A 25,932-nucleotide genomic window follows, 5' to 3' on the forward strand; every position below is an offset into this window, starting at 1 on the left:
TTTGAGGCAGTCGTCATCAGCAGGCTGACGACGGACGCATGTTTAGCTATGGTCTCCTTAAATTATTTAGGAGTATTCAATAACTTAGTTAAGGCTTTTAGAGCTCAATTATTGATTCATGAGTAATTTGCATTGTAGAGCTGATGATAGGCTTGGAACCTAGAGTGGGACTGCTAGGACTGCCTTAGAAAGGTACGTAAGTACTGACTGAGATCGCCAGTGGGTATGCATGCTTATTTGTTGCATTTATGTGTTTTTACTCCCTATTTACTATTAGGAACCAAGGCCATACCTTCATCCGTCGTCAGCCCGCTGATGTCCCATGCCCCAGAGCCTGGGCATAGCCTAGCTACGACCCCTGGATGCCTCGCCAGAGCTCCACCGCCTGGCTGCTACTGCGGACACTGTCTGCTATAAAAATACTATTTCCTACTCCAAATATTAAAGAAATAGTCCCAAAGCCCTTAAAATAGAGCAATTACTGGGATAGGAGAGGAAATGGGATATCCAAAATGAGAGCCTCGGACCCCTTTTTATAGGACTGGGTTCGGACGGTCCGAACTGGGTTCGGAGGCTTCGATCCAGGCATTATTTCCACGTGTAGAGTGCATTTTGACACCTCAATCTGGCGGTGAGTTTGGACGGTCCAAACTGGGTTTTTTTTTAGTCGGTTGTATTCTGCCGACCCATTTTTATTTAAGTCTTCTGCAGCGAATCATGTAATTGCATGTTTATTTGTGCTCTAAACTCTGATTAGGTAGTGGATCCGAGTTGGGTCGCTACATTTATTGGTATTAGATCAGCATGCAAATAGATTTGAGATATAGTATTGAGATTTTTGGGTTATCCTTGTAGGTTTATGGGACCATAAAATAGATGATGATGAGGCGATTAGTTTGCCCGAAGACTATCATCATCGGCAGAATTTCTAAATATTTGGATTATGGGATTCTAGCAAGTGCGGACAGGAACGAAGGATCGTGTTTGAGTTTTTGAGACTTCTACTCATGTGGATCCTAGCTTTGGATCGAGTACCAGATGTTAGAGGAAGTGGCTGAGGATTGGTTGGGACACACTTGATATTTGCATCTGTACCGTTCGGCCATGATGACACTCCTCTGAAGATTCTCCACTCGTAGTTGGAGAGATTGTCATATAGACCTTCACCAGGGAATGCCTCAAGTGGCTAATGCATGACTGGTTCTGAGCGTAAGGTCATTAAATTCATGCAAAACATGACCTTGCATGTATGCTTGTATCGATACTTTTGGTAGGCACACGGGAAACTTCATGTTCAAAAGCATGAGGTGAATGCAAGAAGAACTTTGACGTTAGATCGTGAGCAGAAGAGGTCAGCTGACATGCACTAATTCAGAGCATAGCTGGTTAGCAAGCACGTACCCTTTCTCCGAATGTCTTTGTAGGAGGACGGGTAGAGAGATTTGGTCAGGAGTACGCTAGCATTGATGCGTGTGTCGATGAGAAGCTTCATGCTCAAGAAAAGAATACGAGTACGATGATTTTAAATACTGTATTTTTGTAATTGTAAACAATATTTTAGTTGTAATGAATCATCAGAATCTGGTTGTATCATTTCAAGTTATTGGTTGTACATTTTCGTTGTATTTTTGGGATACTGAATTTGTATTACATGAGATTGTAATATAGAATTGTACATAACTTGAAACAATGATACATGCATTATTTGAGAATTGTCCAGCGCTTCGTAGATAAACTGCAAGTGATTTTGCTATGGTTGGCTTGGTTTTAGTTGATTAGTATTCAACTGATGTTACTCTTGGGGTTTGAGTAAGCCGATTGTAACTGCTTGACTTATGGTTAGTCTAGGTGATTTTCCTAGGATGACCTAGTTAGTCAGCGGACTAAATTAGTGTCAGTGGTGAGTTGATTAATCATTGGGCATGAGTTTTGTTCTAGTTTGTTTCCTTAGAACAGTATTTTGATGGCCTTCGTAGGTTGAGACTTTGTGATGAGGGGTGATAAGTGTATTTCATACACTTAATTTGTTTATAGTTTTACTTGACTTTTGTAATTTATTGAGAGATATTGCGTGAGTTGGTCGTTGTTTTTCTGATTGTAGGAAAGAATGCAAAGTGAAGAGTTAGAGCAAAATTGAGTCAAAAAGAACCAAGAAAAGAAGAAAATACAAAGTTGAAGAAATAAAAAGCTAAAACCCGAGGCTATGGCGCGCCCGCGCTGTCTACCTAGCATGCTCGAGATACTGAAGAACTTGGAAAATGTTGAAAGGCCGAGAGCACTGCGCGCCCGTGCCACTTAAGGAGCGCGCCCGCGCGACAGAAATCTAAAGTCGGGAATTTTAATTTGGAAGGAAACTCGAGTGTTTTCGTGGGCTTTTTCTTGGACGATTTTGAGGCCATATAAAAAGGATTTTTCAGAGCAGAAAGTGGGTTTGCCGCTACACGCTACAGAGCAATAATTTAGAGAAGCTAATCGTGAACTTTTGAAAGAGAATTCTGGGCAGAAACTTGAAGAACAAAGATGGAGCTCGATCGACCGGACACGGCGTCGACGACGGATTTGTTTACTTAATTTTATTTATTTAATTCTGAATTCATGTCTGGATTTTTTGAATATGATTTGGTGTTATTTGAATTCAGTTATGAACTGATTTTTTTTAGAGTCTAGAGGTCGGATAGAACCTGGTGTAGACGCTTTCATGAATTTTTGATTTTATTGAATTGAATTCCCTTAGATTAATTGTTCTTTTTAGTTTTGATTGTCGTTTCAATTGATTGATCAATAATTGATTTGCTATATTTATTTGGAATCCGGCACTCGACAGAGGGGATTTTGAATAGGACAGATAGATTTAACACTGTTAATTATTTATATAGCTCGGGAGAGTATATAATTTTAACAGAGCTTTTAAAAAGAACATTCTTTTGCATAGATCACTGCAAGTAGATTCTTAATAGGGATATTGGAATTGAATTGTAGTTGATAAAAATTATTTGTTGCTCGAGAGAGGGAAATAATAAACTTAAGTGTTCTTGGCTATTAATTGACTGGAATTCATGGAACTAAATTAATTAGGATTGATTGTTGTTGAAACCAGGTGAAATCTATACCTCTAGACCATTTTTCTCTAATTGATTTTTATCTGAAAGTTGTGTGCGTGCTATCAAAAACTCATTGATTAATTATTTTAGATAAAGTTTAAACTATTTTAATTACAAGTACTATCTCTGAAATGACCCTAACTCTACTTTAAATAATAATTAAATAAAATGCGGATTTTAAAAAAAAATTTGGCATGACCTATCTATTTATATTTAAACCCGCTTGTCACAGACAGCAACTAAAAATACAACCAATAAACTAGACCGAGAAATGAACGAGAACCGGAGAAAAAGATTCGACATTCCAAACGTCCATAAATCATATAATTTTATAATTACATGCCCAAATACAATCGATAAATCCTTACGTTTGCATTAATCCAATCAACAAAAAGAATGAAAGACTATAAAGCATTAAAGTAAACTTTTTGTGGAAGACTAGCATAGGTCGGAGGGATGTGTCGTGCCTGCATCATAGTCCACTTGATAGTCTTGCACCTCGATCTCAAAGATAACTTAACCTGCACCAAATAGATGTAGTGAGCCTAGGGGCCCAACAAAAATATGGTGAAGTAACAAGGGTTTTAAATACATGCGGAAATACTTAAAATACTGTACTTATAATACTTTGGAACTTACTCAAACAAGTTGAATGATAAAAGAGAATGAGACTTACTTCATGCAATGAACTCACACATAACTTATACTTTTAAACTTGAAACTTTCTTAAACTTAATCTGAACCTCATGCATAACTGAAACTGAATAAACTGAACTGAACTGAATAAACTGAACTAAATAATACTTTGTTCCCTTTCTTTAAACAAAATAGACTTACAAAAGGGAGAACTTAAATATAACATATGCATGGCTAAGTCCAACATAATGAATGTAACTGAATAAACTGTACTGAAACATAGTTATATAAATTTTGAACTGTAACTGTGAACTTAGATCCTTGAATTGTGACTCTGTACTTTCGATCATGATCATGGCTGCAGTGCACTATGCCGCAAGGAAGTCAGGATAACCCCCAACTCGTCTTGCCCATACTTGGTAAGGAAAGCCAGGATTTCTCCCAACTCGTCCAAACCCATACTTTGCAAGGGAAACAGGATTTCTCCCAACTCGTCAAAACCCATTCTTGGTAAGGGAAATCAGGATTTCTCCCAACACTTCCAAACCTATAAATTTGGTAAGGGAAGTCAGAACGTCTCCCAACTCGTCCAAACCCATAATAAATATAGTCACAATCATCTCACTTCATTCGTAAAATATTTTCTTTCATACTTTCTTGCCTTGATTTAGAAACTTAGCATGCATATGTAGATGTAATGTACTTGTAAATATTTACTCGATAATCATGCAAAAGACTCAAATATGGATGACTGGGATGGTGATGTAGGGAGAAAACCAAGGATAGGGACCTAAACCATAAACTTGCGCTTAGAACAATTTGAGCGGTACACCCGTAAAGTTTACAACTCACTCAATTTTTATTCAAAAAGAGTTCCGCTTGTAACCACGACTCCCACACACTTAGAACTAAATAAAGAAGTCATCCTAGGGGTATTATTCCTATCCAAACATTTTATAAAAATTTATTTCTGGACAGCAACCTCATTTAAACAAAAATTCTGAACCTATCTATTCAAATTCCTAGAACGCAACCAAAACTTAACCGAATTAATTCCCGCTTGAACTGTCACATTTCCAACATCCTAGGCTAGTTCCAAACCCGAGATATTAACCAAACCATGAGTTTAACCCTGACTTAGACATCAGTTTCCGGACAGCTCAACACATCACAAAATTCTGATCAAGTCCTAGCTCATTACCTTTCCCAAAACTTAGTCATTTAACTCCCAAGTTCCAAACCAATAAACTAGGACCATGACCAATTCTTAGACTCACTCCAACCCCTAAAACCGACCCCCTTACAAGCCTAGCTTAGCTCAAAAAATCAGCTCTTGCCCAACACCTCAAAACCGATTCCATCAACCACCCAAAATCGAGCAACCCCTCTTCTCCAACTTGCTAGCTAACTTCAACACATCCTAACCACTACCATGTGAGCTACATTCTCACCCATGGTATCCCCTAACCTACCATCCAAGCAACAAAACAGAAAATCGAAATGCACATGCTCAACAATTTTGAAAATTTCAAATTTAAGGGCATCAATGGAGACATCAATCAAAAGCTTTAACTTAACTCATTTCCATCAATAAAACATCATAATAGATCAACATAGGCATGAACATGGCTAATATAATTCTGAAAATTTCGAAATATACTCCCTAAAAATCCATAAAATTTGAAATACACACATAAAGGACAATCACATGACATAATAATCTACTTGGGGCCAAATGAAAACCATAATATTTCCTATTTTCAAAATGCTCGTGAAATGGAGATGGAAACAAGTTGTAAACGTGAAGCACAGTTTCTGGACCTCCTAGGGTGCGAGCTCCGGCGGTGGTGGTCGTGGTGTGCTGGCGGCGGCGGCCGGGAAAGGCCTTGACGAAGAAGCCGACGGGTCTTGACGTGAGAAAGGGGATAGTGTGTGTGAGATTGGAGGGGAAATGTGTGTTTGTGGCGGCTAGGGTTGTGTGTTGGGGTGTGTTTTGGTTTTGAGATTTAAAAGTGTGTGTATAGGTTTATGTATATGTAGGCAAATGTGTATGTATAGTAGTCGTTAGTCTTAATTTAAATAAAGTTGCTATTGGTTCTAACAACTACTACAACACACACTAGAATTAGTAAAAATCCTAATATTTAAAAATTAAAAGTTTAAAGATGTTAAATAAAATCTATCCGGGTTTAAAATACTAATAACATTTTTTTTTTGAATAATTCTAAAGTAAGCTTAAAAATTTCCTCAAAGGCGATTTTGGTCACCCGGAAAATCTTAAAAGTAAATACTTGAATTATTTTCCTCAATTTCTCACAAATCTAATATCATGGAAAAATCTAAGAATTTAACCGCCAAAATCCACCATCACCGTATGCCGGAACCGAAAGCCACTGAACTCAAGAATCTCAAGAGTAATTAACTTAATAATTAAACAAATAAACATTTGAAAAAATTTAAACGCTAACTTAGAAATTAAAATCAAAACTTTAAATATTTTGATGTCATAGTGATAAATAGAATATTTAAATAATAACAGAGCGATTAAAATAATTTAAACAGACTAGACGAACGTTTAGAAGCAATTTAAATAAATACCAAAGCGAAAATAAAAATCTTTAAAATGATTTGAATAATTAAAAAGGATTTAAGCAAATAAGCTAGACACTTAAAATAGTTAAAAAAAATAATTTAAAATAACTAACCACTAAACATAGACTATTTAAAATAAATAAGTTGGACACTCAAAAATATTTAAACAAATAAGCTAAACACTTAAAATCATTTAAAAGAATAAACTAAACAATTAAAATTAAAATCATTTAAATATGCAAGTCTAAACCTTTAAAATATTAAAACAATTTAAATTGAACAATAAAATCATTTAGACACATAAATTTAAACAATTAAAAATATTAATTAAATAGTTAGTACAATAAAAATTATTTGAATAAATAATAAAAATATTTTATTAACACATAATTCACATAAAGAATTTAATCAATTAAACATAAAAATAATAATCCTAATATTTATTAAATTTAAGGCATGCGATTTAGTAGATTGGGTTTTAGGTACTACAATTCCTTCCCCTCCTTAAAAGGAATTTCGTCCTCGAAATTCAAGACTTACTAACTAGGTTCGAATACTTTAGACCAGATCAACACTAAATTTTCTAACTTTGCACCTACATGAGTTGGCCCAAATCAGCTTTCGCCGCGCACTCTGATGCTTATTGATATCTGTACCATCAAAGATCTGACTAACTCTTATTGCAATATAAAATTTGCAGTTCTTACATGTTCTCAAGTGGTCTTATTCTCAATGAGATTTTATCACTCCTCAAATTTACTGTCGATCTAAATTTATCAACTTAAATATTTCTTCCTACCACACTGATAAGTTCTACACCCTACAAATTCCTAGATTTTTATGTAACTGCACAACTCACATTTTTGCTAACCTTAAATCCTACGTCGGGATTCAAAGCAATAGAGCCCATATAAGCAATAAATAATTTATGTCGACCTCGACCATAACTTAAAAACTTTCTAACAACGAAGCTATGCTTAACGTCTATTTACCAATTAAACTTAACTCATATAATATACGACTCGAGATCTTAAGAAATTCACAAGTCCTCAAAATATTTAGCAACTAACACTAAAATTTTCTAAATAGGATAGCTAAAGGAACTATAAAATTCTACCTCGTTAGACCTCAAAATACGAGATAGATCTGACATATTTCTATAAATAAATAAATATAATCCTTGATTATAAGAAAGTATAACCATAAAATCCACTGTTGTTCAGTCCCAAGATATTAACCGATAACATATAGAATCCAAATAGGTGACTAAACAGATCCCAATTATCCACTCTCCAAGTTATACGTTCATCTCTCGCATCTTTGATTCTCCCGAAAGTCAAATTCTTAATTAAAATTTTCCAACATATTTAACCACATTTTCTATCCCAGACGCAACGACTAAGAAATCCATATTTACACCTCAAATCAAAATATACTACGAGCTATTATCCATTTATTGGATAAGATCGTCTCTAAACACCAAATAATTCTTACATATCGCCTGAAAACATATCTCAAATCCCTAGTTCAACTCGACATCAAGTCTAAAAATCCAAAATTCCCAAATTATTATATGTACAACCTGAATTCATATTTCAAGAACTTAATACCCAATTAGGCAAATTCGATTGAAAATGCTTTCTCATTGTTCCTCAAGTACTTTAGCATTTCACCGGTAAATAAATCTACAGCTTATCCAAAAAACTGCCTGAATATTCTATTCGTCATTCTGTTCCCATAGTTGGTGCAATAGCCTTACCGGTTGACATTCACAAAATCTTAGAATTCAAATGTAAAGTACCCAAAAGTCTCTAGGGACAACTTTATTTTTTATCTCGCAATTGTTCACTCATTCAGATTACCAAAATCATCTGTTTACTCTTAACGATCCTATTTAAAATTGAAACAACCTATTCAATTAATTCATTAACTAGCAGTCTACTCGCTAGAACTAAATATAATTAGTAGTCATCATTCCTCGGATCACTACAATAACTTAGGGTTTTATCTAGTGTAAATGCTAAATCAAATCGGTCTAAATGCTTAATATGCGGCTACGAGCCAATTCTTTACACAAAAATTTGAAATTGAAATTATGATCCACCCATATTCTCATCATGATGGATCGTGAAAGGAAAGAAACATACAAGTAATGCTTGCTTAATATGAAATGAAATAATGCAAACATTACCAACAAACGAGCTAAAAAATAAAATTTTAGATAAGTGAAAACAACTCACTCATGATCCAATTCTAGGGACAAATGAATAATAATAGAGACTCCAAGAACAATGAATATGAGCTAACAAGATAACAAATCTGGTGACCATTCATCCCTGGATAGTGACATCAAGTCCAAACAATCAAAGTACAATCAAAAGAAATAAGTGTGACTTCAATCGAGAGAAGTCCACACAAGTCAATAATTAGGGAACAACGGTTTCAAGGAAAAATCAGATGTCAGCCACACAACATAAGTAGATTGCCAAAAAAAACAATGTCAAAGTGAATCTTACTCACATCAGCATGTGACTCTAGAACCAAAGAAAAATTTCAAGAAGTGTGAAACATTAACAAGATTTTACTAAGAAGTTCAACCAATGCCAAAGTGGCAGAATTCAACGCTGATTAATGTCATACAAATCCATAAATGCTCAAAGGAAGTGCAAAGAAACTTCGGATACTTAAAAGTATATGTTGCAACGAATTTGAGCACAAAAGAAGGAAAAAGAAAATAACGATCGGAATAATAGTTCACATAATTGAAAGGCTCATAGTAACCGACTCACTATTTCCAAAAATCATATTTGCCCAAATAACAAAAGAAAAACTCAAACTATCCATAATAATATAAAACCAAGTTCGTATCCCAAGCCTTCACGTGAGTTCTATTCATAAATTTAACTGACCAAACACATGTCTAGAAATTTCTAAGCAACCTATACACTTAGTTGTATCCGACTAGAATCCAGTATAAGAAAAAATCTTACAATAATAGCACACAATTAAAATCTCCTAATACGCAAGTTTAATATTTTTCAACAAACTCCTACAATCTCATCAAATATTGTTAATACCACCTAATAACTCAAATAACTTCCATGTACTATCTAAAACTGGAAGGAATATTGGTACACCAACTCCGCTTAACTTGAAGTCGCATGCTATAAAAATAAACATTTGAATGGTACACTTTGAACTACTAAAAGAAATTTTTAAACAAAATAAACACTGAACTACACATTTAAATAAATTAAGAATTTAACTTTTTAAAATATTTTTAAAATGAATGACATCAAAACATTTAAAGTATCAATTCAAGTATGACTAACATATGAAATTCCTTAAAACCTACAGACTTTGAGGCGAGACTTCTCGAGTTTTTTGCAACCGGCAGTAGGCACAACCCAAACCAGAACCATGCTCTGATACCAACTGAAACAAATCTAACTCTACTTTAAATAATAATTAAATAAAATGCGGATTTTAAGAAAATTTTCGACATGACCTATCTATTTATATTTAAACCCTTCTGTCACAGGCATCAACTAAAAATACAACCAACAATACTGAATAAACTATAGACCGGGAAATGAACGAGAACCGGAAAAAAATATTCGACATTCCGAACGTCCATAAATCATATAATTTGATAATTACATGCCCAAATACAATCGATAAATCATTACGTTTGCATTAATCCAATCAACAAAAAGAATGAAAGACTATAAAGCATTAAAGTAAACTTTTTGCGGAAGACTAGCATAGGTCGGAGCAATGTGCTGTGCCCGCATCATAGTCCACTCGATCGTCTTGTCTCTCGATCTCAAAGATAACTTAACCTGCACCAAATAGATGTAGTGAGCCTAGGGGCCCTACAAGAATATGGTGAAGTAACAAGGTTTTAAAATACATGCGGAAATACTTAAAATATTGTACTTATAATACTTTGGAACTTACTCAGACAAGTTGAATGATAAAAGAAAATGAAACTTACTACATGCAATGAACTCACACATAACTCATACTTTTAAACTTGGAACTTTCTTAAACTTAATCTGAACCTCATGCATAACTGAAACTGAATATACTGAACTGAACTGAATATATTGAACTGAATAATACTTTGTGCCCTTTCTTTAAACAAAATAGACTTCCCAAAAGGGAGAACTTAAATATAACATATGCATGGCTAAGTCCAACATAATGAATGAAACTGAATAAACTGTACTGAAACATAGTCATATAAATTTTGAACTGTAACTGTGAACTTAGATCCTTGAATTGTGACTCTGTACTTTCGATCATGATCATGGCTGCAGTGCACTATGCCACAAGGAATTCATGATAACCCCCAACTCTTCTTGCACATACTTGGTAAGGGAAGCCAGGATTTCTCACAACTCGTCCAAACTCATACTTGGTAAGGGAAATAAGGATTTCTCCCAACTCGTCCAAACCCATACTTGGTAAGAGAAATTAGGATTTCTTCCAACTCGTCCAAATCCATAAATTTGGTAAGGGAAGTCAGAACATCTCCAACTCGTCCAAACCCATAATAAATATAGTCACAATCATCTCACTTCGTTCCGTAAAATATTTTCTTTCATACTTTCTTGCCTTGATTTAGAAACTTAGCATGCATATGTAGATGTAATGTACTTGTAAATATTTACTCGATAATCATGAAAAAGACTCAAATATGGATGATCGGGATGGTGATGTAGGGATCAAACCAAGGATAGGGACCTAAACCCTAAACTTGCGCTTAGGACAATTTGAGCGGTACACCCGTAAAGCTTACAACTCACTCAGTTCTTATTCAAAAAGAGTTCCGCTTGAAACCACAGCTCCCACACACTTAGAACTAAATAAAGAAGTCATCATCGGGATATTATTCCTATCCAAAAATTTTATAAAATTTATTTCTAGACAGCAACCTCATTTAAGCAAAAATTCTGCACCTATCTATTCAAATGCCTAGAACGCAACCAAAACTTAACCGAATTAATTTCTGCTTGAACCGTCACATTCCCAACATCCTATGCTAGTTCCAGACCCGAGCTCTTAACCAAAACATGAGTTTAACCCTGCCTTTGACATCAGTTTCCGGACAGCTCGACACATCAAAAAATTCTGCTCAAGTCCTAGCTCATTACCTTTACCAAAACTTAGTCATTTAACTCCAAAGTTCCAAACCAATAAACTAGGACCATGACAAATTCTTAGACTCACTCCAACCCCTAAAACCGACCCCCTTACAAGCCTAGCTTAGCTCAAAAAATCAGCCCTTGCCCAACACCTCAAAACTGATTCCATCAACCACCCAAAACCGAGCAACCCCTCTTCTCCAACTTTGTAGCTAACTTCAACACATCCTAAGCACTACCATGTGAGCTACATTCTCACCCATGGTAGCCCCTAACCCACCATCCAAGCAACAAAATAGAAAATCGAAATGCACATGCTCAACAATTCTGAAAATTTCGAATTAAAGGAATCAATGGAGACATCAATCAAAACCTTTAAATCAACTCATTTACATCAATAAAACATCTTAATAGATCAACATAGGCATGAACATGACTAATATAATTCTGAAAATTTCTAAATATACTCCCTAAAAATCCAGAAAATTAGAAATAAACACATAAAGGACATTCACATGACATAATAATCTACTTGGGGCCAAATGAAAACCATAATCTTTCCTATTTTCAAAATGCTCAAGAAATGGAGATGGAACCAAGCTGGAAACGTGAAGCACAGTTTTTGGACCTCCTAGGGCGCGAGCTCCGACGGTGGTGGTCATGGTGTGCTGGCACCGGCGTGAGAAAGGGTAGAGTGTGTGTGAGATCAGAGGGTAAATGTGTGTGTGTGGTGGCTAGGGTTGTGTGTTGGGGTGTGTTTTGGTTTTGAGATTTAAAAGTGTGTGTATAGATGTATGTATATGTAGGAAAATGTGTGTGTATAATAGTTGTTAGTCTTAATTTTAAATAAATTTGCTATTGGTTCTAACAACTACTTAAACAGACACTATAATTAGTAAAATCCTAATATTTGAAAATTACAAGTTTAAAGGGGTTAAATAAAATCTATACGGGTTTAAAATACTAATAACATTTTTTTTTTGAAAAATTCTAAAGTAAGCTTAAAAATTGCCTAAAAGGCGATTTTGGTCACCCGGAAAATCTTAAAAGTAAATACTTGAATTATTTTCCTCAATTCCTCAAAAATCTAAAATCTTGAAAAAATCTAAGAATTTAACCGCCAAAATCCACCATCACCGTATGCGGGAACCGAAAGCCACTGAACTCAAGAATATCAAGAGTAATTAACTTAATAATTAAAAAAATAAACATTTGAAAGAATTTAAACACTAACTTAGAAATTATCAACACTTTAAATATTTTGATGTCACAGCGATAAATAGAATATTTAAATAATAATAGAGTAATTAAAATAATTTAAACAAACTAGCCGAACGTTTAGAAGCAATTTAAATAAATACCCAAGCAAAAATAAAAATATTTAAAATAATTTGAACAATTAAAAAGAATTTAAACAAATGATCTAGACACTTAAAATAGTAAAAAAATAATAATTTTAAATAAATAACCACTAAACTTAGACTATTTAAAATAAATAAGTTGAACACTCTAAAATATTTAAAAAAATAAGCTAAACAGTTAAAATCATTTAAAAAAATAAACTAAACAGTTAAAATTAAAATCATTTAAATATGCAAGTTTAAACCTTTAAAATATTAAAACAATTTAAATTGTACAATAAAATCATTTAGACAAATAAATTTAAACAATTAAAAACATTAATTAGATAGTTAAAATTATTTGAATAAATAATAAAAATATTTTATTAACACATAATTCACATAAATAATTTAATCAATTAAACTTAAAAATAATAATCATAATATTTATTAAATTTAATGCATACGATTGAGTAGATTGGGTTTTAGGTACTCCAACTTGGTGTTGATTCTTCAGTGTTTGAGCCACCGCATGTATCAAAATGGCTCAATGTAGTTACCATTCCTGTGTTTCTGCAAAAGAACAAGGTCACAGCTGACCATTTAAGAGTCATCAAGCAAGAAATTGGCGCTGAGAAACAGATGGCTATTGCTGGTACACTGCTCCTTCAGAAGAAGCGTTCCAGAACTAGTAGACACATTGTGCATATTGATTCCGATAAAGCCGAAGATGTTATTGATAATGCTCCACTGGTTCAAGTTTTTGGCAGTCCTTCCCCGTCTCCAAAGAAGAAAGAGTCTCGTAAGATACCTCAACCAAAGTCCAAGAAGTTAAAGCTCTTATCCACAATCAAAACTCCAACTTCTCCAATCAAAACTTCATCCATAGAGGTTTTAACATCATCAGCATTGGTCATCTCTTCATCAAATGATGTAACTACTGAATTCAGTGAATTGTCTACATCATCAGTGCCCAAGTACTATCTCCTTGATACCTGAACCGATTGACAGTACTACAGTTACTACCACACCAATTTCATCTTCAATGATTAAAAATCTACTCCAACAATTGACATAGTAACCGCTTGTACTGCTCCACAAGTCAGATCATCTGTTAATCCGTCCAAAGGAATTACCATTACTGAGTCACCTTCTCAAATAACTTGTAGCAAAACCATAACCGATCCTCTAGACAAAGGCAACGACGCTCTTATACCTTCTTCCAAGACACCCTCTGTCGCCAAAATTGAAGCAATGCTCATTATTTCAAACATTCTCAAAGCAGTTTGATTCCGATTACGAGAATTTGATGAGTGCTTTATCTACCGATCACAAATTTCTTATTCTCAAATTCTTCAAGAGAAAAGGTTGGAATTCTTAGCCAAATTGGAAGATAAGATGTTTGTTCTTACTGCTACTTCTCATCTTGAAATAGCTCTCAGCAGATTCAAACTTGTTGATGTTCAAAGTCGTGATAGCCTCGCCCGATATGTTCTTTTACAAAGAGAACAGAATTTCAAACCAATGAGCAAGACCTCCAAAGATGATTGCGAAGTAATATTACGTCTCAAACAATCGGTCAATGTCACTGGTACATTTTTTAGTGAATATCGGTTGAAACATCACATACCTCAACCGTCCAACAAATACATTCAAATGTATCTTCAAGAAACTAAGGCCATGATACCCATCATGGAATCTCATGAAGAATCAGATAAACATGAACTCATCTTCACGACCGAAGAACAAGAGTTTATAACCGCACAAGATGAATCTCCGATAACCTACTCAACTAGATTTGCAACTATGTCCGAAGAATCACTAATCTCACTTCATCCTAGCACTTCCGATTCCAGACCAACTGCTATGGACACAGTTGCTACTGATGATCCATTACCAAAAATTCCACTCACCTCTGTTTCAGAAGTACTGCATTCGTTGTCTGATTTCGAAGTAGCTCAGCACATATCCTCTTTTCATGAGACTCAGTCCAGTGAATCATCTCTGGAAACAATTTTTGAAGAAACTCATCCTACTGATCATATCATTCCTTCTGACCAGATCACCAAAACAATTGAACCTCCATCCACAGACAAGGACATCTTGACAGAAACCGTTGCTGATGACACCATCTTATCTCCTATCAAAACCACTATTACTGCTCAAGAAATCATCAATCCTAGCTCAGGCATTGACAACGTCAGTATGGCATCCAAGCCTACCTCAACATCTCTATATGCCATGGAAACGCCTGAATATGATCTGTAAATCATCATTGAAAACCTTCGCACCACTATGTAGAGTCTTAGCAATCGTATTCAAGGCCAAGATACTAGTATCGCAAGCTCTCGGTCTGCTATTATGTCTCGCCTCAACGGACTATCCTCTGAAATCAGTAAATGTGTCACTGAATTGTAGAACTACAAAGAACGCAATTTTCGTGGTATGGAAACCATTGCAGATAAAGTGACACAAACTGTTCGTCACACCAATGAGCATACCACTGCAAAGATTTTGGTTCTTCAAGCCGACCTGACTGCTCACATTGACTCCCGCATTGACTCCTTGCAAGACACTGTAGGTTCTCAACTTGGAGAGATCATCTCTCATCTCACCCGTGGTGATGTCAAAAAGGGGGAAGAGTCCGGAAAATCATTTGATATAGACCGCCAGAAGCGTGAAGTTCCACAATAGAAATGGCAGCATAAGAAACAATAATTGGTATAACAGGTAAATTTTTATTTATTATCAGCTCATTAGGTGTAATAGGATTTTATTGCATTTTATTAATGATTGCATGTAACAATTATGTATCAATGCAATTCATTTTCGCAATGAATTCATTACCTTGTGTTATCTGTTACGATTTTCGGGGCATAGGTTTTGTCATCACCAAAAAAGGGGAAATTTTTGAATCTTGACTTTTGGTGATAACAAAAAAATATAGCATTTTTATAGTATGGCCGCCATTTGTATGTAAAACAGGAAAACCGTCTACCAAAAGATATCAACCGATTGGAAGACATCGACTGTTTACAAACATCAACTGAACTCTTGGACATCAACCGACTTTCACATATCAGCCGAGTCCATAATGTATATCAGCTGGTCCTCAAAACTTCAACCGATCTTAGCAATCAGAATAAGTGTCAACTGGAATACAAGTCTCAAGGATATCTACCGACTTCATAACACTACAAGAAATTTGTTATTCAACAACACCCAATAGACAACGGTTTTTTGAAAAACCGTTGTATTTTTTTATTTAACAACGGTTTTATTGAAAACCATTGTTGTTGTCCGTTTTTTGTTGTGAAAAAACAACGGTTTTTTAAAAACCGTTGTCTTATGTATGTGAACGACAACGGTTTTTTAAAAACTATTGTCTATGAGCGGGCTTTTTAAGACTACGACAACGGTTTTAATCAACCGTTGTCGTAGCCCCAAAAAACCCGCTCATAGACAATGGTTTTTAAAAACCGTTGTCTGTTAATATTATTTTCTTTGATTTTTTTTTTAAAAAAAAACCGTTTTCTTTTAATATTATTTTCTTTGTTTTTTTTTAAAAAAAAATATTAAAATTTTATTACTTTTATACCCAATATGTATACATACACATTTAACTCTTATCTACTGACCTAAAAAAAAACTCTTATCTACGCTCCATATTTCCCCCTCTTTCTCGTCACTTTCAGCACCCTCACCTTGCAGCGACCATAACATTTCCGTCTATTGCCCGAATTCCAAAATTCTTGAGGGGTTTTGTTCCTTACATCTTTATCTTCGATTTAAGCCATAAATCATAATTTTTGAGGAAGGAATCGAGCTAGTCGAAGGTTTTGTTCAGTTTGTTTTTGCACGAGATTTTGGCGGAGTTCCAGATCTATTCGAACATAACCTTAGAGACAACAATACTCTTTGATTCTTGATCTTCGGAGATTGGGAGAAAAAGGATGCTTCAACCAATATGAAGTTGCTTTCCAGGTCTCAGTTTCATCCTACTCTTCCATAGATTCTGCGGGGTTGCGTCATGCGGATTTGGATTTAAGTTTATGACTTTACTTTTAGATCAGGGTGTGATGAATGATGATACATAGCTAGATAGATATGGATGGAAATTTGGTGACTGTAAAATAGATATCTTGGTTGGATATAGTATTATTAGTGGTATACACCGTATGTACTCGTACAAGTATTATTTAGTTGTTTTTCTAACTATTCGTGCTACCTAGAATGAATTGTCACGCAATTAATCTCTTGTTCTTTCTGTTTCTGTTCATTTAGTTGATTAATTGTAGATGATATTATATGTCGAAGTCTTCTTTCGAGCTAGTTGTATATACATATGCATATCTTTATTATTTTCATCTTGTACTGGCAAGTCGAATGGTGACGAGTTAAGGTTTCGATCGATCCATTACTTGGGATTTGGGAAAATGGTTTAGGAAATATGAAAGATTTCATGATACTACAAGAAAAACGGCCAAAGACAACGCTTTTTTCGCGTTGTTAATGTTCCCGAAAAAGCGTTGTCGTAGCCAGTGTTGTAAAAGACCACGCTCAAAGACAACGCCGAAAAAGCGTTGTTGTTTTTGGAAAAAACAACGCTTTTTTAAGCGTTGTCGTATCTAAAAACGACAACGCTTTTTCCGCGTTGTCTTTGTCACAAAAAAGCGTTGTCGTAGTTCAAAAGCTTTTTAAGCGTTGTCTTTTTTAGTAACGACAATGCTTTTTTCACCTACGACAACGTTTAAAAAGCGTTGTCTTTTCTCAAATAAAAAACAAAAAAAATATAATTCACAAATTTTCAATATTATCACTCAATATTCAAAATTTTTGAAAATTAAATCTTATATACAATATTTCAATATTATAAATCATTCAAATATAACAAAAATCATTCAAACATAACAAATAATCGAATTCTTCTTGTTCATCTCGGCCATGTGCGCTATGCTTTCTGCTTCAAACCGGAGTCGGTGATCAGACCAACTCTCAGAATGCTAAATCCATTTGGAGGACTGGGAATGTTCTGAACAATAGTAGCAAACAAGAATAAAATTTCAAAGCCATGGTTATGAATGACACAATAAATCAAACATCAAAAAAGAAAAGTAAAATTTCAAGTGCTCTTTGATAAAGCCATAGCATGCAAGCTCTAATAATTTGCTTTTGGAAAAACTGTTCTTGAAGAATATTCAAATGATGAGTATCATAATTCATGTCATATGAGAGTGAATCTGTAATAGCCTGGTCACGGTTTGTTGATTTAAAGCTGAGCAAGTAACAAAGGATGTACGTTCCCTAGGAACACGCAATCCACATAAAAATATATAAGCATCATGGTGTTTAATAGTATTAATACCGCTAATCCCATGAATATATCATAAGATTGCTACTTTTGATTTTTTTTTATTCACAGAGCATCTTATAATTATCATGAATTGCAAAGCAACCACAGAATCTGTATAGTTTTGCTGCAATATCCACCTGGAACGGGAGCGCCTAAAGTTTATTAGATCATGTCTTGAAAACATAGCAAAACAAGGATACCACCTAGAAATTTGAGATAAATATACTCACCAAGAAATGTGTGTGCTAGGCTGTTGTTCTCAAGATACTCGTAAACAAGAATTCTTTGGTCGCCTTCCACACAACAGCCATAAAGCTTCACTATATTTTCATGCTCTATATCCCATATGGCTTGAATCTCATTCAAGAACTCTTTTTTTCCTTGCCTCGACTCCGACGATAGAACCTTTATTGCTGCCATCTTCCCCTTCCCTAATTGTCCCTACTTGTTTATCCGCTGTTAAATATCGCAGTGAACTCAAATTGTAAACGTAGCTACACAAAGGAAAGTACTTTGTTTCATTCACCTTATACACGCATCCAAATCCCCCCTCCCCGATTTTGTTTGCTCTGCTAAAATCATCGGTCGCCATCTTCAGCTCCTTGTACGAGTAGGCCTTAACGTTATGGACTCCTGGGAACTCTGCAAACAAGTTCATATTTCGTCAAAATCATCAACATGAATGCACAATAAATACAAGGATCCCACATGATCTGAACTTTACCATCATCAAGCGCAGCCGAATGTGCAGTGCTCGAATCATTTCTTCTTCGACAGAAGCAAGAAAATCAGGCCATAACTATAACATCAGCAGGTGGCTTCTCCTAACAGAGAGGACAGTACTTCTTCAGAAGGAAAAAAATCCACACCCCACCACATAAGAAATACAAATAAGGATCATAATTCATAGAAAAAAGATTCTTGAAGAGTAAACAAAACACTCGGGCAAAGTATCTTTGCATTGGCATCCAACTTCATTCTTACTTCTAGTTTCTCAAATAAAACGATACCAGTAAAGCATAATTTCCACCAAAACTAAAGCAAAACAACCAGTAAAGTATGCTTTAATAAATCAAAACTAAGAACAAAATGAAGTGACAAGAGGGAAACAAAATCGAGAAGAAGTCAACAAATTGATGCAAAGTTAAAAGAAAACACGGGTCGCCAGTGAGAAAATCCACCTGAACCCAGAAACCCAAGCAGGGAAATCTCTTGAGATCAAGCAAACAAATCCTGAGTCTCGAGATTAAAAATAGTTACTGCCTTCAAAAATCGATCGTGGTTCATGAATGATATGTGAAAATCTTGGAACTTTCGTATTGGGACACAAGATTTTAAACGAATTTATTGCTGGGTCATCACGAATCACTTGTTAAAATCGAAAAGCTTCTAGCAAATGACCAGCACCATTTTTTTCAGTTAAAACTGAGTTTCAAACAAGCAAATTTAAAGATTCAATCTTGAATGCTTGAAACTACTGTAAAGAAGCATAAATCTAGACATCCATGAGTTCGATCCCACCTCAATTACAACGTCGATCTCGAATTCTGCCCAAGGAAGTTGGAGAGGGTTCCTGCTAAAGACGACCTTGATTGGCTTCCCGTCGACACTGATGGTCTCTTTATCGACTATTTTACCATCATCTTTAACGTACCCAACATCGAGTCATACTTGAGCAAGTGAGAGTCCTGAAATACAATTCAAAGAATCATATGCAAGTCCTGAAATACAATTATAATAATTGAAGTTGATAAAAACATAACGACATGAAATTATTCAAATAAATAAATTTAGGGACTTCTAGGACTGTCAAATCGATTAAAATAAAAGTGCATCAGTCTCCTCATTTGCAGCATTCAGCAAGCGCAGTTCCTTGATCTCCTCTTGCCACTTTTCCATTTGCTCCTTGTGAATTCTGCCAAAGCCTTAATTCAGAATACCAATAAAAATCAAATTTATGGTCATAAAAATCAAAGTTCTTGACTCATTTTCTTCTCCTGGAACCTGGTCAAGAGGTAGTACTCCTTCCACCATTACCTCCATGTCCTCCATCTATGAATTTCCATATAAGTAATTAGGAAAACAGTATTTGACCATTATGTCATAAATTTGATACTTGATGACTGTATGAAACAAGACTTGGATAATGTATGATTCAATTTTAAGTACTCTCTAAGAAATGGCTACAGCCTACATGAAAATAAAACAAACTACTGTTAAAGAAGATAAAAATGCATGTAGAGTTCGATACAAAATTGTACTTTATACTGTTTTTTATATGGTCAACAAACATTGTGTAGCCGTGACAGCCCGAGGGGGTAGTAGGTAGATTCTCAAACCAGAGAACAAAATTTCTTCAAAAATTCAAAATGCACTGATAAAAATTAATAATCAAAGGAATTATAAAACAGGACAGCTACTTTTTAGCCCCAATTGAAGTTAAAACTGTAAAATAGAACCTGAAAAAAAGGACAGTATCCCACATTTACTACTACACTCACAAACATGGTAAGCAAAGAAAATGACTATCCCCATTATGCATATCAAAAGTAAAAGAGAAAATAAGAGAAGAGAATGACAAATATGCTCAAATGCTACTGTCCTCGCATCATTTTTATCTTCTAAGTAATTACCACAAAATAAAACATAACATTCCAATAACGCGAACAATGAAGAGGATTTAAGCAGCCACTGAATGGTGATTACAACTGAGAACGGGTAAAATAACGAATGTTATGGACTAGTACATCAGTTATCCAGCAACAAACTCATAAGCATCTGTTATCCAGCAAATTTCAATGCACTCCAACACAAAAAATAAAAAAAAAATGAAACAAACAAAATTGAATTCCATCTATTCGCTATCTGTCTCTAGAATTCAGCAATTTCAAAATCCAGAAAAGAAGACCGATGAAAGTAACCAAAATTCAGCTCATGACCCTGAGCTCGAAGAAGAGTAAACAGGGGAGGCAGTTCCCATGGCGGAGGGATCAGCACCAAACGACGAAGTGATGGTGATGGTCATTTACTCCGGCCGCGAGACCCACTGGCCGCCTTGGCTCTCCCCCGACACCACGTGTTAAGGCCACCACTATCTTAATCCTTCAGTTTAAAACACAAAGTGTTAACACAAAGCAAATACCGACAAATCAAAGCTAAAAATTATAATTCAAGACCAACGAGGATAAAAATTTTCCAAAAAGAAATCGAACACTGGCACGAAACCGCAGCGCAGACAAGCATGAAATCGACATGGAATCAGTGTAAATAAATTTTGAACGAGGAATAAAACACCACAAATAAAGGCTGGAGAAGTGGAGAGATGATCGATAGAGCAAATTCTCAAAAAATGACAGATCTATTAATTTTATGGCATTACCTCAATATCGCCATCACCCTCGTTCAATGTCAGACCATGGAGCAGCATGCGGCCGACCTTACTGCCACTGCCACTGCCTCGTCGCCGGAGTCGCCAAGAACCCTAGCAAGGTAAATCCCGAAAGTCTGTGAATAAGCTCGTCGCCGGAGTCGCAGCAAAAATCGATGATGATGGAAAAGCAGAAAGTTGGAAACGAAAGAGAGCATAAGGGAAAGGGAGATATCGCGACTAATAAGGGTTTGGGGAATTTGGGCTTTTTTTCAGACACGGAGGGGGTAAAATAATTAATTATTTTAAATTAATAAAAAAAAAATTTATCTACAACGCTTTTTAAAAAGTATTGTTGTACATTAAAAAAAACGCTCATAGACAACGCTTTTTAAAAGCGTTGTCTTAGACCTAAAAAAATGCATAAAGACAACGCTTTTTAAAAAAAGCGTTGTCTTTTTATGAATATAAAATATATATAGACAACACTTTTTACTAAAAGCGTTATAATATAAAAAAAGACAACGCTTTTTACAAAAAAACGTTGTCTTTTAGGTGTTGTGATTGAGCATTTTTGTTGTAGTGTGAAGTGTATCTCTTGTCCTAAGGCATCATCAGGTTTGTGAACTGCTGATTTTAAATCCCTTGTGGACCTGTGGTAGTGCAGCCTAATGGACAGGTATATATTTTTACTTGCCTATACATGCAGTAGTCAATATGCAATTAGGTCTTCTAATCTATAAACCCACAATGAATTAGCAGGAATGCAGTTCATGGAAGTGACAGTTCCGAGAACGGAACTCGATCGAGCCTCGAGATGTTCTCAGACAAATTGGCTGGTATACGTATGGCATGAAATCTTGCGTCTAATGTTGTGTTGTAAAAACCCTTTTGCATCTACCACCCGTGTAAATGTTTTAATGTGGGGTTTCTGTTCTGCAGCTCTATGGTTCAGAGAAGGAGAGCTATGCAAATGGACACCGGTACAAGAGTCGTGGCTATAGGAATATATAGTTTTCTTTCTTGTCATGCCAAGGATTTCTTTACTTCCGCTCCTCAAGCGCGAGTCACGTGAGTGATATTTTTTTCCTTTATTGTAATTCTTGCACTTGCTTCGAAACTTCACAATTACTAAATCGAATCCATGATTGTCAATCCAAATTTTGTTGAAATTATTGGATGTTTTGTTAATTTATTTTGTTGGATTATATTTTTCTCCTTTCTTGTTTTGTTAATTATATCTTTCCTTAATTTTTACTACATACATGTACAATTTGATACTATTTTGTTTTTCTTAATTATGATCATTATCCAAACAATGAGATGCTGTAGGAGTTATATATTTTAATTTATCTTGTGTTGCGCCAGCCTCAGTGGGCTTTTTATGTGAAAAAAATATTTATTTCTATTTTCTATAAAAAAAAATTTCATGTTTTTAAGGATAATAAAAATTTCATGTTAAAAAATATGTTACACTTTCATTTTACTTTTCTGACGTAACTTGTGAAATATTATAATTTATTTATTTTCCTCTAAATAAATTTTAATGTAGTTCATTTATCTTGGTATTATTTAAAATATTTACTTAATGATCATTGTTTATATATTTTATAGAGTAAAATGTGTTCTAAGAATTTGCACGTGTTTATGACGTGATTTTTATGATTTTAATTGGATTTGATTATTTGAACAAGTTTATAAATGATAAATTTTGAATCCAATACTTCATTCTCTTATAACATTTAGATTACATTAAGAAGAGAATGACATAAATAATATTTAAGGACATTTTTTCAGTTTCACGCCAAGGCCCTGATCCTACACCTAGTGTCTTTGATACTTAAACGCTAAATGACTTTGAATAGTACCTTGTGTTTTGTTGTATCTCTGAATATCCTTGTTAATTAAATCATTTCATTATTTGTACGGTTGGATACTCCTAACGAATGGTGTTCCATCTTCTTGCATTTTCTTTTATTTGTAGTATACTCAACTGTTGTAGAATATGTGCTTCATATTGATTATGCAAACTGGATATGTTGCCACATTGGCAATTTGGTCGGGGAGCGAGTTTTGCATGACAAATATAGAATGCACATGTATTGGGAAGAATTTTTAGTATTGATTGGGCTTCTAAAAATCTCATGTGTTACTCTTGTTTAATTTCGGCACTCTTTATCAGTTCTCGTGTGACACTCATACCATCTTTGTTTGGTTTTGTTTTATAATGACAAGGATAATAATCTCTTTTCTAAAAAATATTAAAACTGCATTCTTCTATCTGAAAAATATGCAACTGGAACTGTATTGTTATGTGCCAGAGGTATCGATAAATGTCTCCCTGCTCTGGCATTTTAAGCTTTTATATGAGATGCCGATTCAATTGAATGGAACCAAATATTATGATCAACCAGTGGTTGGTTCATTAACAGCCAGTGGTACAGAAGGAGGGTCCAGAAATGGCCACCATTCATCAACCGAAGGAGGGTCCAGAAGCAGCCACTATAGTCGCCATTTTCAATCCTTGGATTGTTTCATGAAACTGATTGTTGTTTCTGGTATGGGATTTGTTGTTTATTTAAGGTGTTTCCTTAAATTTTTGCTAGTCTTGGCGTTAGAGTTCAAATTTTTGAACAATAGATTTGGTTTTCTATAAGATGTGTTTTTTGTACAACTTCTGATCGTCAAATGCAATAAATAAGACCATTGTTTTTTTCTATTGAAAGTTGTGTTATTTCGTTTCTTCCCACCTCTGTTCATTCCCACCTCCACCGCCTGCTCCAATGGCAATTGTCAGGTATTTCAGCTGATTAAAACTTTTCTTTCTGTATTTTTAGCAGATCCTTACATTTCTTAGCGTCTTGTCCCTTGTAAATGAGCTGAGTCTTGGGCAGCTTCTAGAATCCTGTGATACACAGCTCAAATGCATTAGTGACAACATTTTTTCCAAGATCAATCATGGCTACCTCTAACAGTCATACGGATGCAACGGCGTCGTATTCAGTATCTCCATCCATGATATATGTATACCTCTCAATATACTTATATTTTAAGCTAATTACTAATGTTTTGTGTGTATCAGTTGCATTTTGGTTCGAACGACGCAAAGTAACAAAAGGATCGACTAATAAAACACGTTTGTACACATAGTATTGATTGCGAACATTTTCATTCAATTTAAACACCACAAGCATGAAGTAGAAAACTCACTGTCTATACATGCAACCATCACTTTTAGAACGTTTTTCATTTAATATAGTTGATTTAATTCGTGTTTTTATATGTCGCTTCATTCTTATTATGAAGCTTGAATACTGCTATCTTTGAATGCCTGGATTAAAGAACCTTTGATCTTTTTTTCTCTTGCTTCTCTCAAAGTACTACTATCCCTAGCGTTAATTGCTAGTTTAATTTTAATGTTTCACCAATCAATTATTACTATTTTGTTACTAAAATTATGTTAAATTAATTTCCTCAAAATATAGTAATTTATTTGTTTATACCTGCACTCAATGAAGTATTTCGATGTTCCATATGAATCTTACTGTGTGTATACAATTATCTGTTGCCTAATTAAATCGTACATGTTTTACAACTAACTTAATTGAGTTAATTCCATGAGAATGTCGACATAATTACCCAATTGGATTTTTACAGATCATTCTAATTTATTTCACCAATATTTAATTGTGAGGAATTAAAGATAATTCCTCACAATATTCTTTAGAAAATGGTTTGGGTTGTGAGCAGATCGATAGCACCACTGATGGACTTGTGGATTTCACCGAGTTCGTTGCAGTCACGCTACACGTCCATCAGTTGGAGGAGCATAGTTCAGAAAAATTGCAGCAAAGATCAAAAATTGCCTTTGAAAAATTCGATGTGGATGGAGATGGATTTATAACTCCAGATGAACTTAGAATGGTCAGTCTTTGTTTATCCCTTTAGTCACGTTACTATCATATGCTTCTAGGTTAGATTGATTCAATTCTTTAAAATAGTTGACATTGCAATATATTATGACATTAGATAAGCAGGATGAAGTATCTATTCTCACAAAATATAAAAAAAATTTGTGAAATATTGTTGTGTCATATCATTCAAAGCCTCAACTTGTGCTCCTTTGTGGTGTGGCAGCACGTGTCTGAGGAACTCGGTTGATCCACTCCTAGAAGAAGTAGATAACGAAAAAGATGGTAAAATCAGCTTATCAGAATTCCGCAAACTTCTAAGAGCTTTTTGGTGGTTGTGTTACTTGACATTTGTGTACTATTATCGTTCGTATTCATTTTATTGGTGGTTTATTAAATTTTTTTAGAGCGTTGTAAATATTATTTTCAAATGTTGGAAAATTGTATATAAAAATTTTATGTTCGAATTTTGTATTTTAAAT

General features: G+C 34.6%; 1 protein-coding gene and 1 long non-coding RNA gene across 3 annotated transcripts; one reads left to right on the plus strand and one right to left on the minus strand.

The window, feature by feature from the left end:
* The first annotated feature begins 16,468 nt into the window (after window positions 1–16,468).
* LOC140867417 (uncharacterized) lies at window positions 16,469–24,367 on the plus strand. Of its 2 annotated transcripts, none has more exons than XR_012145143.1 (4): window positions 16,469–16,803; window positions 22,302–22,378; window positions 22,482–22,610; window positions 23,972–24,367. It is a non-coding gene; the product is annotated as an uncharacterized lncRNA (long non-coding RNA). The 2 variants fall into 2 exon arrangements; XR_012145142.1 differs by having other exon boundaries at window positions 23,861–24,039.
* Window positions 17,771–21,197, minus strand: LOC140867444 (cold-responsive protein kinase 1-like). Its single transcript, XM_073272514.1, has 6 exons — window positions 21,112–21,197; window positions 18,897–18,940; window positions 18,699–18,814; window positions 18,403–18,613; window positions 18,119–18,123; window positions 17,771–17,851 (listed from the first exon to the last, which is right to left on the minus strand). Exons 1-6 carry the CDS (start codon window positions 21,195–21,197, stop codon window positions 17,771–17,773), a joined length of 543 nt encoding a protein of 180 aa, XP_073128615.1.
* Window positions 24,368–25,932: the final 1,565 nt, after the last annotated feature.

Source organism: Henckelia pumila, chromosome 4, assembly GCF_033568475.1.
Source record: "Henckelia pumila isolate YLH828 chromosome 4, ASM3356847v2, whole genome shotgun sequence".
NCBI lineage: Eukaryota > Viridiplantae > Streptophyta > Magnoliopsida > Lamiales > Gesneriaceae > Henckelia > Henckelia pumila.